The 19419-nt window shown below is 45.1% G+C and overlaps 1 protein-coding gene across 1 annotated transcript in view; it reads right to left on the reverse strand.

Moving 5' to 3' along the window:
- C3H8orf74 (chromosome 3 C8orf74 homolog) overlaps window positions 1-13820 on the reverse strand; it is a 30930-nt gene extending 17110 nt beyond the window's left edge. Inside the window, exons 1-2 of the mRNA XM_006064316.3 lie at window positions 13738-13820; window positions 12049-12241 (exon numbers count right to left, since the gene is read on the reverse strand). Coding sequence (XP_006064378.2) covers window positions 12049-12241; window positions 13738-13785 — 241 coding nt within the window. The 5' untranslated portion in view covers window positions 13786-13820. The remainder of the gene's footprint in view (window positions 1-12048; window positions 12242-13737) is intronic.
- Between the last annotated feature and the right edge of the window lie 5599 nt (window positions 13821-19419).

Genomic DNA, 19419 nt, shown 5'->3' on the forward strand with positions numbered 1-19419 from the left:
GGTTGGCGCCATGGCAGGGCTCGAGTGCAAGGGCCCAGCTCAGGAGGCAGAGTTCTAGGGTGGCTCCCACCTGTGGGGTTCCCTGCTGCACCCCACTGTCTGCACCCTCCAAGCCCAGAGCAAGCCAAAGTCGGCACTCATGGCGGGTCAGTTACCCGGGACTGTCTTTTCTGCCTCCTTCCTTGCACCCCCACTTCAGGGGTGAGTCTGCCATTTGCTTTACCTCTAGGTCCTCTGCCCATTGTCCTGCCCCCTTTCCTCTGATGCATCTGAGGAGAAAGGGTCTCAGGGCCATCTCTGCTGATCCTGAGAAATGGCTGATGACTTCGATATGTTTGGAGGCTGATGAGAAGCAGGTTCTGCATGAAGCATGCCTGGCCACGCTTGATCAGGCCATCTCAGAATCACATCACCCACCTCGAGTCTCTGGGTCTTTGTCCCTGTGGTCCCTCCTGAAAATAAGAGCCAGTCCTCACTGAGCTCCTCCATGCACCAGAGCCATGCTGTAGGCTTCATCTTCATAACCTCAATCCTACCAATTGAATGCTTTTTTTTTTTCCTTTTGATGTGTAATCAGAGGCTCAGTGGTGGTGTGGCTGCCTAGGACTACACGTCCTACAAGGGACTGAACTAGGATTTGAGTCTTCCGTCTGGGCTTGGAGCCTCCAGATGAATTATAGCTTCACTGAGTCCAATTTCAGGCACTGGGAGCCCTCCCAAGAGCTTGTTTCTACTTGATATTTATAACAACCAAGTTTCACAAACTTGGAGTGGATTTAAAAGTAAGAGGAAGATCTAGTAAGCTGGATGTCCCAGGATCAAGATTTAAAAGCTGCCAGAAGGAGGAAAAGACGGGTCAACAGTGACAAATGGAATCAGTGGGGATGATTGTAAAGTACTGCATGTGTATTTCATATCGCCAAGTGCAAGGGCAGGATGGGGAACACCACTATGGGAGGTGCACTGCCTGCCCAATATGACTGTGACATTGATGCTGACCAAGGAAATGTGCCCATAAGCTATAGAAGCAGGAGCATCACCACCAGCATAAGGGTGATGATAAAATCCCTCATCACTGCATCCGTCAAATCGCAGGTGGTATTGTGTTGGGATCCGGACGCCATAGTTTGAGAATGACATTAACAAACACAAGGGTGCTCAGAGAAGGGCAGTAAGAGAGGGGGCAGGATGAAGAGGTGGGGTAGAGGAAGGAAAGTGAAAGTGTTAGTCACTCAGTCCTGTCCAACTCTTTGTGACCCCATGGACTGTAGTCCGCCAGGCTCCTCTGTCCATGGAATTCTCCAGGTAAGAATACTAGAGTGGGTAGCCATTCCCTTCTCCAGGAGATATTCCTGACACACGGATCAAACCCAGGTCTCCTGCATTGCAGGAAGATTCTTTACCGTCTGAGCTACTAGGGACGCCCATGCGGTGGAGGGGTCTATGGAAACGACATCATGGTAAGAATGATTAAGTGCACTTGGGTTGTCCAGTCGACGTGTGAAGACATGATGATCAGAGTGTATGAAGCCCACTGAGTATTTGCAGGGCCCACCCACTGCTTCTAGAGGACAGGCTTTGGGCATGTGAGTATGAATAGAAGGTGTCAGAGGAGGGTGTAACTAGATATGAGGAGGAATTTCAAATAATGAGAGTGACTGTACAAGGGAATGAACTTCCTCAGAAGGAGGGAGCTCCCTGTTGCTTACAGTGCCATCAGAAGCTAGGAGAGCCTTGCTGGCTTGTTGAGGGGGAGTCCCTTCAGTAGAGGGAATTCAGTTTTCTGATCACAAGTCTCCTGGTAACTCTGAGGTTTAGGAGTCTAGAGACATAGATATGTAGATAGAGACATAGACCGTGTATTGGCAAGGTATGCAATAGCCAGAAATACTGAAAGTGCCAGAGCGATCTAATCTCCTCAGTTTGAAGTTGAGTTTGCATCATCGTCGACTGTTTCTCAAGGGCTCAGCCTGTGGAAGGCTCTGATGGAAACTTGAAAGAGCCCAAGTTCCCACCTGCTTGGGGCTGACATTCTTCTCCTGCTCGTCAGTGTTTGTTCTGGCCTTGAGCCATGGCAGAGCTCAAACCACAAGGCTGAACCTGGTACCCAGGCATCGCTGTGAGCAGCGGGGAGTGGGATCCAGAGGGATGCCAGGAAGGCTCCAAAGGGCAGGGGGTTGTCTGCGACGGGATGAAATTTCCTAAGGATCCTGGAAACCAGCCCCTGAGCACTGCAAGTCTTGCTTCAGCCTTTGGGCTCTGATCACTGGGTTGGAATGCTGGCCTGAAGGACAGGCATGGAAGGGTGCCCACCTGACAACCCCAGAAATAAAAAGGAAGGGCTGATGCAAGTGCACATAAGATATACAATAGGAACACTGAGTGGCTTGAAGTAGAGGAGTGATGGGATTTTATTTGTGTCTGAAAAGAATCACGGAGCGGTTTGGTGAACGGATGCACGATGTGAAAGCCGTGAACTGGTTGAGAGACGGAGATAGGTTAGGAAGGGTGGTGGACAAGGAGGCGGTGAAAAGTGGCTAAGACTGGATGCTGAGGTGCAAGACATCCTTCAGTAGGTGAATGGACACATCAGCTGTGATACATCCAGACAATGGAATATTATTCAGTCCTTAAATAAACTATCCGGCCATGTAAAGACATGGAGGAAACTAAAATGCATATTACTTGTGGAAGTAGTCAATCTGAAAAGGTGACAGACTATAGGATTCCAACTATATGACAAAAGGCAAAAACTACAGAGGCAGTGGAAACATCTACTTTCTACTGGTTGAGGGGCAGGGAAGGAGGATTAGATTGGACTTGGAGAATTCCTAGGGTAGTGAAAGCATTCTCTGTGATACTGTAATGATGGATACATGCCACAACACATTTGTCAAAACCCAAGAACGCATAACACCAGTTCAGCTCAATTCAGTTGCTCAGTCGTGTCCGACTCTTTGTGACCCTATGAACCGCAGCACGCCAGGCCTCCCTGTCCATCACTAACTCCTGGAGTCCACCCAAACCCATGTCCATCGAGGTGGTGATGCCATCCAACCATCTCATCCTCTGTCATCCTCTTTTCATCCCGCGTTCAATCTTTCCAGCATCAGGGTCTTCTCAAATGAGTCAGTTCTTTGCATCAGGTAGCCAAATTACTGGAGTTTCAGCTTCAACATCAGTCCTTCCAATGAACACCCAGGACTGATCTCATGTAGGATGGACTGGTTGGATCTCCTTGCAGTCCAAGGGACTCTTAAGAGTCTTCTCCAATACTACAATTCAAAAGCATCATTCTTCGGGGCTCAGCTTTCTTTATAGTCCAACTCTCACATCCATACATGACCACTGAAAAAACCATAGCCTTGACTAGACAGACCTTTGTTGGCAAAGTAATGTCTCTGCTTTTTAATATGCTGTCTAGATTGGTCATAACTTTCCTTCCGAGGAGTATGCATCTTTTAATTTCATTGCTGCAATCACCATCTGCAGTGATTTTAGAGCCCAGAAAAATAAAGTCAGCCACTATTTCTACTCTTTCCCCATCTATCTGCCATGAAGTGATGGGACCAGATGCCATGATCTTCGTTTTCTGAATGTTGAGCTTTAAGCCAACTTTTCACTGTCCTCTTTCACTTTCATCAAGAGGCTCTTTAGTTGTTCTTAACTTTCTGCCATAAGGGTGGTGTCATCTGCATATCTGAATTTCATCAAATCCTGAAAGATGATGCTGTGAAAGTGCTGCACTCAATATGCCAGCAAATTTGGAAAACTCACCAGTGGCCACAGGACTGAAAAATGTCAGTTTTCATTCCAATCCCAAAGCAAGGCAATGCCAAAGAATGCTCAAACTACCGCACAATTGCACTCATCTCACACGTTAGTAAAGCAATGCTTGAAATTCTCCAAGCCAGGCTTCAGCAATGCGTGAACCATGAACTTCCAGATGTTCAAGCTGGTTTTAGAAAAGGCAGAGGAACCAGAGATAAAGTTGCCAATATCCGATGGATCACTGAAAAAGTAAGAGAGTTCCAGAAAAACATCTATTTATGCTTTATTGACTATGTCAAAGCCTTTGACTGTGTGATCCACAATAAACTGTGGAAAATTCTCAACCTGCCTGACTTCAGGCTCTACTACAAAGCCACAGTCATCAAGACAGTATGGTACTGGCACAAAGACAGAAATATAGATCAATGGAACAAAATAGAAAGCCCAGAGATAAATCCACGCACATATGGACACCTTATGGTTGACAAAGGAGGCAAGAATATACGATGGATTAAAGACAATCTCTTTAACAAGTGGTGCTGGGAAAACTGGTCAACCACTTGCAAAAGAATGAAACTAGAGCACTTTCTAACACCATACACAAAAATAAACTCAAAATGGATTAAAGATCTAAACATAAGACCAGAAACTATAAAACTCCTAGAGGAGAACATAGGCAAAACACTCTCCGACATACATCACAGCAGGATCCTCTATGACCCACCACCCAGAATATTGGAAATAAAAGCAAAAATAAACAAATGGAACCTAATTAAACTTATAAGCTTCTGCACAACAAAGGAAACTATAAGCAAGGTGAAAAGATAGCCTTCAGAATGGGAGAAAATAATAGCAAATGAAGCAAATGACAAACAACTAATCTCAAAAATATACAAGCAACTCCTACACCTCAATTCCAGAAAAATAAATGACCCAATCAAAAATGGGCCAAAGAACTAAACAGACATTTCTCCAAAGAAGACACACAGATGGCTAACAAACACATGAAAAGATGCTCAACATCACTCATTATCAGAGAAATGCAAATCAAAACCACTATGAGGTACCATTTCACGCCAGTCAGAATGGCTGCGATCCAAAAGTCTACAAGCAATAAATGATGGAGAGGGTGTGGAGAAAAGGGAACCCTCTTACACTGTTGGTGGGAATGCAAACTAGTACAGCCACTATGGAGAACAGTGTGGAGATTCCTTAAAAAACTGGACATAGAACTGCCTTATGACCCAGCAATCCCACTGCTGGGCATACACACTGAGGAAACCAGAAGGGAAAGAGACACGTGTACCCCAATGTTCATCGCAGCACTGTTTATAATAGCCAGGACATGGAAGCAACCTAGATGTCCATCAGCAGATGAATGGATAAGAAAGCAGTGGTACATATACACAATGGAGTATTACTCAGCCATTAAAAAGAATACATTTGAATCAGTTCTAATGAGGTGGATGAAACTGGAGCCTATTATACAGAGTGAAGTAAGCCAGAAAGAAAAACACCAATACAGTATACTAACGCATATATATGGAATTTAGAAAGATGGTAACAATAACCCTGTATACGAGACAGCAAAAGAGACACTGATGTATAGAACAGTCTTTTGGACTCTGTGGGAGAGGGAGAGGGTGGGATGATTTGGGAGAATGGCATTGAAATATGTATAATATCATATATGAAACGAATCGCCAGTCAAGGTTCGATGCACGATACTGGATGCTTGGGGCTGGTGCACTGGGACGACCCAGAGGGATGGTACGGGCAGGGAGGAGGGAGGAGGGTTCAGGATGGGGAACACATGTATACCTGTGGCAGATTCATTGTGATATATGGCAAAACCAATACAATATTGTAAAGTTAAATAAAATAAAATTATAAATAAATAAATAAATAAACTGTGGAAAAATCTGAAAGAGATGGGAATACCAGACCACCTGACCTGCCTCTTGAGAAACCTGTATGCAGGTCAGGAAGCAACAGTTAGAACTGAACATGGAACAACAGACTGGTTCCAAAACAAGAAAGGAGTATGTCAAGGCTGTATATTGTCACGCTGCTTATTTAACTTCTATGCAGAGTACATCATGAGAAACGCTGAGCTGGAGGAATCACAAGCTGGAATCAAGATTGCTGGGAGAAATAACACCAGGTACGAACATTAATGTAAAGTATGAACTTGAAGTGATAATCACGTATCAGTGTCGGTTCATCAGTTAGAACACATGTACCCTCTCTGGAGGGGGATGTTGATAATGGGAAATGCTGTGAGTGTGGGTTGGGGGAAGGCAGGGTTTCCGTGGGGAATCTCTGTACATTCTCCTCTATTTCACTGGGAACATAAAACTACTCTAAAAAACAAAGTCTATTAAAAAATAGTACAACCTGAAATCATAAATATCCTAGAAGAAAACAGGTGAAAGCTCCTTGACATTAATCTTAACAAATAATTTTTGGGGTAAGACACCACAAGTAAAGGCAACAAGAGCAAAAACCAACAAGGAGGACTACATCAAACTGAAAGCTTTTGCACGGTAAAAAAATGATCAACAAAATAAAAAGGGCCACCTGAAGAGACTTCCCTGGTGGTCCAGTGGTTGAGACTCTGTGCTTTCAGCGCAGGGGGCATGGGTTTGATTCCTGGCTAGGGAACTAAGATCCACCAAGAAAAAAAAAAGCCAATATCATCATAATAAATATTTAAATAAATAAAAGCAACCTACAGGACGGGAAAAAATATTTGCAAATCATATGCCTGATAAGGGGTTAGGACCCGAAATATGTTGAGAAATCATAGAACTCAACAGTAAACACTCAAATAAAGTACTTGAGTATTTTTACTCGAGTAAAAATGCGGAAAGTACTTGAATATACTTTTTCCCAAAGAAGACATACAGGTGGCCAACAGGTACATGAAAAGCTGTTCAGCATAACTACCATAAGGGAATGCAAATCCAAACCACAGTGAGGTCTCATTTCATACCTTTTAGTATGGTTATCATCAAAAAGACTAGAAATAACAAGTCCTGGAGAGGATGTAGATAAAAGGGCACACTTGTGCAATTTTGGTGGGACTGTAAATTGCTGCAGTCACTACAAAAAATAGTATAGAGGCTCATCAGCCAGTCAGTTCAGTCGCTCAGTCGTGTCCGACTCTTTCCAATCCCATGGACTCCAGCATGCCAGGCCTCCCTATCCATCACTAACTTCCGGAGTTTACTCAAACTCATGTCTACTGAGTTGGTGATGCCATCCAACCATCTCATCCTCTGTCATCCCCTTCTCTTCCCACCTTCAATATTTCCAGCATCAGGGTCTTTTTAAATGAGTCAGTTCTTCACATCAGGTGGCCAAAGTATTAGAGTTTCAGCTTCAGCATCAGTCCTTCCAATGAGTATTCAGGAGTGATTTCCTTTAGGATGGACTGGTTGGATCTCCTTGCAGTCCAAGGAACTCTCAAGAGTCTTCTCCAACACCACAATTCAAAAGTGTCAGTTCTTTTGTGGTCAGCTTTCTTTATAGTCCAACTCTCACATCCATACATGACTACTGGAAAAACCATAGCTTTGACAAGATGGACCTTTGTTGGCAAAGTAATGTCTCTGCTTTTGAATATGCTGTCTAGGTTGGTCATAACTTTTCTTCCAAGGAGCAAGTGTCTTTTAATTTCATGGCTGCAGTCACCATCCGCAGTGATTTTGGAGCCCCCAAAAATAAAGTCTGTCACTGTTTCCTCTGTTTCCCCATCTGTTTCCCATGAAGTGATGGGACCAGATGCCATGATCTTAGTTTTCTGAATGTTGAGTTTTCAGCCAACTTTTTTACTCTCCTCTTTTACTTTCATCAAGAGGCTCTTTAGTTCTTCTTCTTCGATTTCTGCCATAAGGGTGGTGTCATCTGCATATCTGAGGTTATTGATATTTCTCCTGGCAATCTTGATTCCAGCATGAGCTTCCTCCAGCCCAGTGTTTCTCATGATGTACTCTGCATAGAAGTTAAATAAGCAGGGTGACAATATACAGCCTTGACGTACTCCTTTCCTGATTTGGAACCAGCCCATTGTTCCATGTCCAGTTCTAACTGTTGCTTCTTGACCTGCATACAGATTTCTCAGGAGGCAGGTCAGGTGGTCTGGTATCCCCATCTCTTGAAGAATTTTCCAGAGTTTGTTGTGATCTACACAGTCAAAGGCTTTGGCATAGTTAATAAAGCAGAAATAGATGTTTTTCTGGAGCTCTCTTGTTTTTTCAGTGATCCAATGGATGTTGGCAATTTGATCTCTGGTTCCTCTGCCTTTTCTAAATCCAGCTTGAACACCTGGAATTTCTTGATTCATGTACTCTTGAAATCTGGCTTGGAGAATTTTAAGCATTACTTTGCTAGCATGTGAGATGAGGGCAATGTGCGGTAGTTTGTACATTCTTTGGGGTTGAGATGAGAACTGACCATTTCCAGTCCTATGGTCACTGCTGAGTTTTCCAAATTTGCTGGCATATTGAGTGCAACACTTTCACAGCATCATCTTTTAGGATTTGAAATAGCTCAGCTGGAATTCTATCACCACCTCTAGCTTTGTTCGTAGTGATGCTTCCTAAGGCCCACTTGACTTCACATTCCAGGATGTCTGGCTCTAGGTGACTGATCACACCATCATGATTATCTGGGTCGTGAAGATCTTTTTTGTACAGTTCTGTGTATTCTTGCCTCCTCTGCTTAATATCATCTGCTTCTGTTAGGTCCATACCATTTCTGTCCTTTATTGAGCCCATCTTTGCATGAAATATTCCCTTGGTATCTCTAATTTTCTTGAAGAGATCTCTAGTCTTTCCCATTCTATTGTTTTCCTCTATTTCTTTGCACTGATCACTGTGGAAAGCTTTCTTATCTCTCCTTGTTATTCTTTGGAACTCTGCATTCAAATGGGTATATCTTTCCTTTTCTCCTTTGCTTTTCACTTCTCTTCTTTTCACAGCTATTTATAAGGCCTCCTCAGACAACCATTTGCTTTTTTTGCATTTCTTTTTCTTAGGGATGGTCTTGATCCCTGTCTCCTGTACAATGTCACCAACCTCCGTCCATAGTTCTCAGGCACTCTGTCTATCAGATCTAATCCCTTGAATCTATTCCTCAACAAATTACAAATAAAGCTACCACATGATACAGTGGCCCCATTTCTGGGTACATGTTCAAAGGAAATGAAATCACTCTTGAAGAGATATCTGACCCCCATGTTGGCTGTGGGCTTCCCTAGTGGCTCAGATGGTAAAGAAGCTGCTTGCAATGCAGGAGACCTGGTTTTGATTCCTGGATCAGGAAGATCCCCTGGAGAAGGGAATGACTACCCACTCCAATGTTCTTGTCTGGAAAATTCTGCAGAATCACCTGGTGGGCTACAGTCCATGGGGTAGCAAAGAGTTGGACATGATTGAGTGACTAACACTAACACATTTCACTGTGGCATTATTCACAATAGCCAATATACAGAAATAACCCCCTGTATCAAATGACAGACAAATGGATAAAGAAAATGTGAATATACACTATAGAGATGTGTGTATATATACATATATGCATTGTTGATGTTGTTGTTAAGTCACTTTAGTCTGTATCATCCCATAGACGGCAGCCCACCAGGCTCCCCCATCCCTGGGATTCTCCAGGCAAGAACACTGGAGTGGGTTGCCATTTCCTTCTCCACATATATGCATACATGTGTATAAATGCATGCATATATATAAAGGAATATTCAGTTCAGTTCAGTTCAGTCGCTCAGTGGTGTCCAACTCTTTTCGACCCCATGAATTGCAGCACACCAGGCCTCCCTGTCCATCACCAACGCCCGGAGTTCACTCAGACTCAAGTCCATTAAGTCGGTGATACCATCCAGCCATCTCATCCTCTGTCGTCCCCTTCTCCTCCTGCCCCCAATCCGTCCCAGCATCAGAGTCTTTTCCAATGAGTCAACTCTTCGCATGAGCTGGCCAAAGTACTGGAGTTTCAGCTTTAACATCATTCCTTCCAAAGAACACCCAGGACTGATCTCCTTTAGAATGGACTGGTTGGATCTCCTTGCAGTCCAAGGGACTCTCAAGAGTCTTCTCCAACACCACAGTTATTATTCAGCCATAAAAGAAGGAAATCATAGCATTTGTAACAACATGATGAACTTTGAAGTCATTATGTGTCAAGTGAGAAAAGTCGGAGAAAGACAAATATGGTATGATTTCACTTACATGTGGAATCAAAACAACCCTGAACTTCATCAGGGACATAGTAAAGACAGGTGGTTGCCAGAAGCCATGGGTTGGTGCATGGGTGAAATAGGTGAAGGTGGCCAAAGGTACAAACTTCCAGTTATAAGATAATTAACACCTGAGGATATAATGTAAAACATGATGACTATAATTAACAATATCATATTGTGTATTTGAGAGTTGCCAAGAGAGTAGACCTTAAAAATTCTCATCCCCCCCCCAAAAAAAAAACTAGGTGAGGTGGTGTTCATTAAACTTATTGTGCTAATTATTTCACAATATATACATACATCAAACCATGTTGCATACCTTATACAATACTGTATGTCAATTATATCTCAATGAAGCTAGAAAAAAATAGTACAAAGAAAAATTTCCTGAAGTACTTAAAGAACAAGTGATCCAGTTAATGCCCCATCAACCAGGATCTTTTTGTGTGCATTTCCTCCACAAGGACATTCACAATCACAACCACCAGAGTCCAGAAATCACCCTCAACACAACACTAGTGTGCAATAACCAGACCTGACCCAAGGTTCTCCAGTTGTCCCACTGACATTCTGTACAGCGAAAGGACCCAAATCGGGTCCACCTGTCATGTTTAGTGGACACGTTCCCTCAGTGTCTTTCAGTTTGGAGCAGTTCCTCTGTCTTTCCTTGGTTCTCGTGCCCTCTGTGCTTTGCAGCTTACAGGAGAGGGCCTTTGTGTAGTGCTCTTAATTGGAAGTTTTTCTCGATGATGTCAGGCTCTGAGTCTCTGCTAGAACCATCACAGAAGGATGGTGGCTGCTTCTTTTGCATCCCATTGGGTGGCATGATAATCTGTGTCCTCTTACTGATGTAACATTGATTAAGGAGGTGTCCCCCAGGCTCCCTCACCCTAAAAGTATTCTTTTCCCCTTTGCCATCAGTAATGACGTTGTGGGGAGACTCTGAGGAAGTGTGTAAATATCTCATTTCCCATCAAGCATTCAGCCACTGACTTTAGCACCTACTGATGATTCTTGGTTGAGTATTACTACAATGGTGGTCATGGAGGGGATGCTCCATGTATCTGCTTAATGAATGAATCTGCATCTCAGACAAGGAGTGGGAAGTTGTGGCCACACCCCCTCGTGCTGTGGATCACAGAGAGAGAGGCTTACCCTCTTCTTCTGAAGCCCAACACAGGGTAGGGGTGGGAGAGATGCTCTTTCCACAACCCGACTCTGGTTCCCACATCCCTGCCAGCAAGCTGACATCTGTAGAGGATTCCTCCAAGATATTCAGCAGAACAAAAATGGATGCTGGGAACAATTTGCAGTCTCTCAGGAGTACAATGGAAATTCAGTGAAGGATTTTAAGCAGAATAGTGACACATTTAAGTTAAGCAGGACCAAAACAAAACTTCTGAATTATTATTATTCCTTCTCTCTTTTCTAAAACAAAAATTGACTTCTCTTGGACCCTAACTCTCAACTCACTGCCCTAGAGATACAGGTTTAATGATGAAGTTCATTGCTGTTGTTTATTTGCTAAGTTGTAACTGACTCTCTGCAACCCCATGGACTGTAGCCCACCAGGCTCCTCTGTCCATGGGATTTCCCAGGCAAGAATACTGGACTGGCTTGAAACTTCCTTCTCCAGGGGTCTTCCCAACTCAAGGATCGAACCTGTGTCTCTTATGCCTCTTGCATTGGCAGGTGGATTCTTTACCACTGAGCCTCCAGGGAAACATAATGTAGTTCATACTAAAGTGTAAATGACTGACTGAAAAACAAACACCCCTGGTTGCTTTGTGAATAGCTTGGCGTGGTGCAAGAGTTCCCACCAGGGTGATCAGAAACAAGACTCAGCAAGGACATTCTGTTTGTTCCACTTTCCATAAAGTCTGGACAGGGCCCTGTTTTGGACCATATGAAGAGGCTAAATGCCAGGGAAAGAAAGCAAGTAGCTTCAGGCTCTTTGAAGGGCCCCTAGGGCTGTGAGCCCTCCCCAGGCCTCACTGACTCCTGCCCTGCCTGCCCTGTACCTTTGGTTTCCTTGAGCAGCTCTTCCGTGAACTTGACCACCTGCGCCACCTCCCGCCATGGGAAGCCTTTGCCCACAGCAAAGATGATGCTTTCATAGAGGGTGTCCAGCAGGATGCTTCTGCGGGAGTCCCTGAGCTCGTCAAACTCTTCCCAGTTCAGCAGTCTCCGCAGGTGCTCCCGACCTTCTGGTTTCTGCAGGGTGTGATATGAGGGGTGGAGGGTGAGACTGAGGAATCGGGACAACATCATCACTGGGAGCCCATGCTGCGCCCCCGGATCCTGAAGAGTGACCAGGACTAGGGGTACACTAGGGCAGAATTAGTCTTTCATTTCTGGACAGCTTTCCCTCACCTTTCTAGCCCTGCTCCTTCCTCTGGGAGTTTTCATCCTAGCGGCTACAGCTCCAGGTTTCTACCCCGCCAGCAGCCCTCAAGTCCCGAATTAGTATGATCCTCTTCCCTCAAACAAAATTTGACTTCCCTCTGAGACTGCTCCAGAGATATTGATGTGACCATGAAATTCATACTAAAGTATAAATGACTAGCCAAGAAGAAGCTTGATGAAGCAATGCTTTAGCAGAAGGAATGCATCTTGCTTGGTGAAGCTAGGGGCTCAAGACTGGTTAAGGTATCTTTTATTCCTTTCTTTAGGTTAGAATTTGTTTTACTTGAGAGTTCATCTGGCCTTTCTAGAAAGTTTCTTAGAGATCACCAACACATGTAGGAGAATCAAGTCCCTTTCAAGGAGGGGGCAAGAAAAGGTGTGGCATGAATGGGGATTCAGTGAACACAAGAGTGTTGCTCCCCTGGGGGGAGGGGAGTGGGGAAGGGATGGTAGACAGCACTTGAGGGAGGCCCAGAGCCTGTCTCAGCCCCTGGGGATCCTCTCTCCTCCCCCACAGCCCCTGTAGACCCCTAAGTCAGCATCTGAAAGGACAGCTGGCTGGAAAATCCAGGAAAGATGATGCAAGCACCCGTCCTGGGCCAGGGAAGGAAGCCTCAGCCAGGGGTGCCTTGCCTGCTGCCTCCCTGTCAGCTCGAGACTGCTGGTCAGAGGCTGACCTGTGCACACCGCTGGCCTGGGGTGGTCTTGCCTGAGTTCTACAGCAGAGCCTCTGTGGATGGACTGGAGGCCCGGGCCCTGCAGGCTAGATTCTCCTCCGTCTACAGGTGTTCATATTGCTCATGCATTTTGGCCTCAGAAACGATTCTGAGCAACCGTTGAAATCTGCCCCCTTCTCTGCCTTAAAGACACAGACCCCCCAGCTCCCACCACACCCACAACCACACACATATTCCCTCCACATATTGGCCTACAATTCTGACAGGCTCTCAGGGCCTGAGGGCTCTGGTGAAGGTGGCACCCCTGTGACCAGCTGCAGGGGCCTCCCAGGCCCTCCCTGGAGTGTAGGCGGGCACAGCGCCTCCACGCCCTCCTCCTCTGTCCTTCCATGCGGGCTCTGCTGCATCAAGGGCTGTCACCGCAGGCCTGGAAGATAGCCCTCCAGTTCCAAAGACTGGGCTAACTTTGGCCTGGCACACACATTCCCTGGGCACACACCCGCCTGTCTCGGGCCTCTGTGCTGACACGCAGGACAGGAGAGCTGTCCAGGGGTCCCTGGGAGGACACACCTCCCTCTTAGGCCAGTTGGAGCACAGTTTCTCTTAAAAGTCATGTGTTCTCTTCACCTGAAATTGGAAGACTTTTTTCACTCCCTGGGCTGTTAGGAGTGCCATGGCCCCTGCATCCAGTTGCTAGGAGACCTAACCAGGACTGCCTTGGAGCTTTAGGAATGCTGGGCTGAGGATGCCTGCTTTGTGAGGTCATGAAGACCCACTTGGAAGTGGCTCTCCCAGCTTCCCTCCTCTGGTCCCTCTTCTCCAGCGGGCTCTGGGCCCCCATACCTGCTCAGCGACCTGGAGCCCTTTCTATTTCTAGCCCCGCTCCTTGAAAGTTGTTCTCCTTCAGGCAGTGAGCCTTCTCAGGCTTTCCTGTACACAAACACATGGTCCCTCAGGTGCTACATCTTTCTAGCCCAAGCTCAATTTTTCTCTTTCCTTCCATAGTCGGGGATTTTTCTCCATGGAGAAGCTGGCTTCCATATGCCATCCTCACCAACTCCTCGTCCCGCCAGGATCTGGTTTCTACCCACTTCTGCACTGGCCAGTGGAATTGTGACTTCCGGTTTTGTGCAACCCAGTTTTGTCTTGGGTACAGAAAACAGCTCCATAGGGGTGTCCCTGTGCAGTGCCCAAACACCCGACATGTGGAGACCCGTGGAGATCCAGTCTCTTACCTGGTTAGCCTCGCCTCGCTCTCCTGGAAGCCCAGCTGGTGACCCACGCAGGTTGAGTCCTGCTCCCCACTCTCCCCGCCTCCCTGCCTGTAAGCCCTGACTCCATGCACAGGAACGTCCTGGGGAAAGCCTGGGATGTTGTGGGGAGTTGGTGGTTGAGCCCTTGGGTCCTGGGGCCACCCCCACTCGTACCTGCCCAGTTCCCTTGGCTCTTTGGCGGGTGAGAGGGGGTCCTGGCCAGACATGAGCGCTCCCAAAGGTCCCAACCACACAGAGCCAACATCCCCTTTGGCCATATGACTCCACCTCCCTTGACCTTGTGGGCAACTCAGGATCTCTTATTATTTTATGTGAGTTATATTGTCCCCTCTCTCTGCACACACAGATACACATGCACTTAAAAATTAACCATGTCATAAATATTCAGGCAATTGTCTATGAGTATACAGATAGATGGAAAGATAATTGATAGATAATATGAAATAACAATAAAAATTAAACATTTAAAAAAAATTTTAAATAGGGTCATACTGCCCATGCTTTAAAAATTCTATTCTTTATAATTTTTACTGATACACAATTTCAAAATACAATTAAACGTTTACATCAGAGGAAAAAAAAAATGGACTACATCAGTTTCTTGCTTCAAAACCTTCCATGGTTGTTCGTGGAGCAGCCCCCTTATAGAAGACTACATGGGACTTACAAGGCCCTCTGTGATTTGAGCCATTCCTTCTGCTCCAGCCCCTTTCTCTCCCCCTTCCAGAACTTTACATGTACTGCTTCTCTTCCTGGAAGCTCTTCTAACCTCTCTCTGCCTTCATCCTTCTGGTGCCTCAGGTCTCAGCTTAATCATCTCTTTTCCAGGAAAACCTTTCCGGGTCCGTGTAACAGGGTCCATAGCCCTGAATGCATCATCGGCAGCACTTCACACTTTGTAAGTGTTCACTTAACCCTTTTGATGATTTGTTTTGATGCCTGTTTCCTCTAGGTTGTGAGACGCGAGGGCATTTCCTCTTATTGATGACTTTTACTCACCACTTAACATGCTGCGGTATGCTCCACTGTATGTTGAATGCCCCTGACTGTCTTTATCATGACCCTATGATGTGGCATTTCACCTTAAAAAAAATATATTTATCTATTTGGCTGCACTGGGTCTTAGCTGTGGCCTGTAACTCTTAGATGCAGAATGTGGGATCTAGTTCCCTGACCAGGGGTTGAACCCAGGCCCCTGGCATTGGGAGTGTGCAGTCTTAGCCACTGGACCACCAGGGAAGTTGTTGAGTGGCTGTGGCTATCTTTATCATGACCCTATGATGTGACATTTCACCTTTCTACTGAATGGATGCCTCCCCGTCCAGCCTACTTCTCCCTTGAGGGTGTGGACAATGTCTTCTTCACCCCTGGGGCCCTGGGGCCTAGTAGACAGCCTGGATGGTGGCTGGCACTCAGTAAATTTTTGCTAGGTGAATAATTGGAAGCATCATAAAGTGATATCGATTGAATGAAAACAGGCTACGGACAGAGTCTACCTAGGCACTTGACTCATTTTGCCCATACCCAGGAGGCTTCCCTTGTGGCTCAAAAGGTTAAGAATCTGCCTGCAATGTGGGAGACCCTAGTTCAATCCCTGAGTCAGGAAGATCCCCTGGAGAAAGGCATAGCAACCCACTCCAGTATTCTTGCCTGGAGAATCCCATGGACAGAAGAAACTGGCAGACTACAGTTCATTAGGTCACAATGAATCAGACAGGAATGAGTGACTAGCACTTTCAGGGTTCTTTTATTAAAATGGACATCCTTGAATCCTGCTTGAGATCCATACAAAAGCCACATAGTCTGGCTTTGAACTTATTAACCTTTAAGGTATCTTTTTTATTTACCATTTGTGGAATGAATATATCTCAGCTTACTTATCCTAAAGGCCTGTTTAGTCATAGAAACAAAACAAAAATCTCACAAAATTACCAAACATTGCTAAAGAGTGTTTTTAGTTAGTAAATAATGGAAGTTATATTCCAGGAGTTTTAAATACATTATCTCTTTCAATCTTTACAATTCCATGAGATAGATATAATGATTATCATTCCTGTTTGACATATGAGGAGACTGAGTCCTAGCGTGATTATGTATCTTGCATAAGATCACAAAACTACTGCTGGAACCTTGGTCTTAACAACTGGCCATAATGGGGCTTCCCTGGTGGTCCAGTGGGTAAGACTCTGTGCTTCCACTGCAGAGGGCACTGGCTGGATCCCTGGTAGGGGAACTGAGATCCATGTACAGTGCAGCCCCAAAAAGAAAACCACAGTTGGCCATACTAAATACTACTGCAGACTTCAAGAGTCTTCTAGATAAGTTCAGAACATTCAGGCTTCATAGACTCTAGTTAATGCTCAAGTAGTACTGACTTAACTGCTTGCTTCAGTCTACAATATACATAATCACCACCAAGAGATTTTTGACTGTCCTTAAATGATTCAGGGCAGATTTGGCCATTATTATTTCTTTTTATCCTCTATCAGCATCATCAACCTTGGGTTTATTTTTCTACTTTTTATTTTATCGTCACCGTTAGACTCTCAGAACTTACTCATCATACAGCTTAAAGTCTGAGCCCTTTTACCAACCTCTTCCTGTCTCCCCCACTCCCCAGCCCCTGGTAACATTTCCTATTCTATGTTTCTATGAATTTGACTTTCTTTTTAGGGTCCACATATAAGTAGATTCCATGCAGTGTTTGTCTTTCTCTGGCTGTCTTATCTCACTTAGCATAATGCCCGTAAGTTCTGTCTGTGTAGCCATAAATGGCAGGATTTTCTTCTTCCCAATGGCTGAATAATATTTCATTGTGTGTACATACCACTGATGGACACTTAGTTTGTTTCCGTATCTTGGCAGTTGTGAAAAACGCTGCAGTGAACATAGGGGTATAGGTACCTCTTCAAAATCCTGTTTTCATTTCCTCTGGGTACAGACCCAGAAGCGGGATTGCTGGATCATACGGTAGTTCTATTTCTTAATTTTTTGAGGAACCTCCATACTCCATAATGTTGATTCTCATCAACATCATTTTTATCATCTTAGTCATCAGAATTGAACCCCTACTAAGACATGAGTTTGGATGCAAGACATATATACAAGAGTACGTGCTCAGTTCAGTTCAGTTCAGTCACCCAGTCATGTCTTTGCGACCCCACAGACTGCAGCATGCCAGGCTTCGCTGTCCATCACCAACTCCCGGAGCTTGCTCGAACTTATGTCCATTGAGTCGGTGATGCTATCCAATCATCTCATCCTCTGTCGCCTCCTTCTCTTCCTGCCTTCAATCATTCCCAGCATCAGGGTCTTTACCAAGGAGTCAGTTCTTCACATCAGGTGGCCAAATTATTGGAGTTTCAGCTTTAGCATCAGTCCTTCCAGTGAATATTCAGGACTGATTTCCTTTAGGATTGACTGGTTCGATGATCTTGCAGTCCAGGGGTGCCGGGGTCCAGCCCCAGCTGATCCCGGGTATTCGAAGGAGAGATGGCGTAGGCGAGGGTCAGGGAACAACTGCTTAATTAAATGTTAATTAAGGATATAAAGAGTAATAGAATGAGGATAGCTCAGTAGGAAAATTCAGTGGAGAAAAGAGGCTGAGTAGCTTGGTTTACGCGGGAGACCAATAAAACTTCAAGACAAGAAGCTTGCACCACTTACGTAGGCCACAGGCGTCCTTCCGTTCTCCAGAAGGAGAGGAGACACTGAGGCCTCCCCGGTCGGATCTTAGAAGCCCAGGCATAATTAGTAAGCATGGTGGGTTCCGCGCTCCACATGGAGACTCAGCCAGAGTGAGAGAGAGAGAGACATGAGGAGACCAGTATTTCGAGAAACTGATCCCAATTCTTTATTTTCCATGGTCTACTTTTATACACTGAGATGTTATGCAAAAGTCACGCGGGGTCAGCAGTCCTGACTTTTATCAAAGTCAGGTGCTTCATACAAATGTATACAGAGGTCTTAGGAGTGTTACATCATCTTCTGGCCAGGGGGCCTGCTGACAATTTACGACCCTCTCCTTGTGACAGTGGTCAGTCAACCAGGACACTTATTTCTCCAGGGGTGATTATTCTTAAAACAGACGCCACCCAAATAAAGTTACATTCCTATAGGGTGAGGGTGTAGTGGGTTTTAGTTAAGGAAAGAATTTACTTAGCCTAAGGTCTAACGTGATTTATATCAAAGGTTAATACTTATTTCTTTTATATATTCATTAATGTGTGTAAGGGCAGGGGATATGGAGACTTAGCAACAAACATTGGCTCAACAAATGAAAAAACCCTTCACCAATACAATTTCTAATCAGCCCATTATACTTATACTAATAGCTTTCTAGCTTTTCTAAGGAACCTGTTTTTAGAAGGTTTAAAGCATTTCGTGCCTCTCACGGTTGGGAGGCTGTGAGCAATCACATGTGGCCGGACAAGCCTGTCAGGCAGACTAGAGAACCTTCAGAGGAGTTTGTAGGTTGAAACATTCCTATCACACCCAGGAATTATTATTAACTGGAGCTCTAGGTTAACTCCTTCTCCGAAACAGGTGGTGGGGGACAGCCCCCCGTAAAGTCAGAGGTGTAGGTAAGAGCACAAAGTAGTAAAGTAGGCAGGCTCTGGTTATGGGGGTAGGTGCCCGAGGATTTCCAGGGGGACTCCTGAGGCTCGATCCCGCCTTTGCGTATGTCGAGCCTCCTTCCTCATGACCTTTGCCATGGGCGGAGTGCCTCACGCCGGCCCCCAACACAGGGGACTCTCAAGAGTCTTCTGCGACACCATAGTTCAAAAACATCAATTCTTTGGTGCTCAGCTTTCTTTATGGTCCAATTCTCACATCCATATGTGACTAGTGGAAAAGCCATAGTTTGACTAGATGGACCTTTGTTGGCAAAGTAATATTTCTGCTTTTCAATATGATGTCTAGGTTGGTCATAGCTTTTCTTCCAAGGAACAAGTGTCTTTTAATTTCATGGCTGCAGTCACCATCCGCAGTGATTCTGGAGCCCAAGAAAATAAAGTCTGTCATTGTTTCCCCA

Source organism: Bubalus bubalis, chromosome 3 (genome assembly GCF_019923935.1).
Source record: "Bubalus bubalis isolate 160015118507 breed Murrah chromosome 3, NDDB_SH_1, whole genome shotgun sequence".
Taxonomy (NCBI): domain Eukaryota; kingdom Metazoa; phylum Chordata; class Mammalia; order Artiodactyla; family Bovidae; genus Bubalus; species Bubalus bubalis.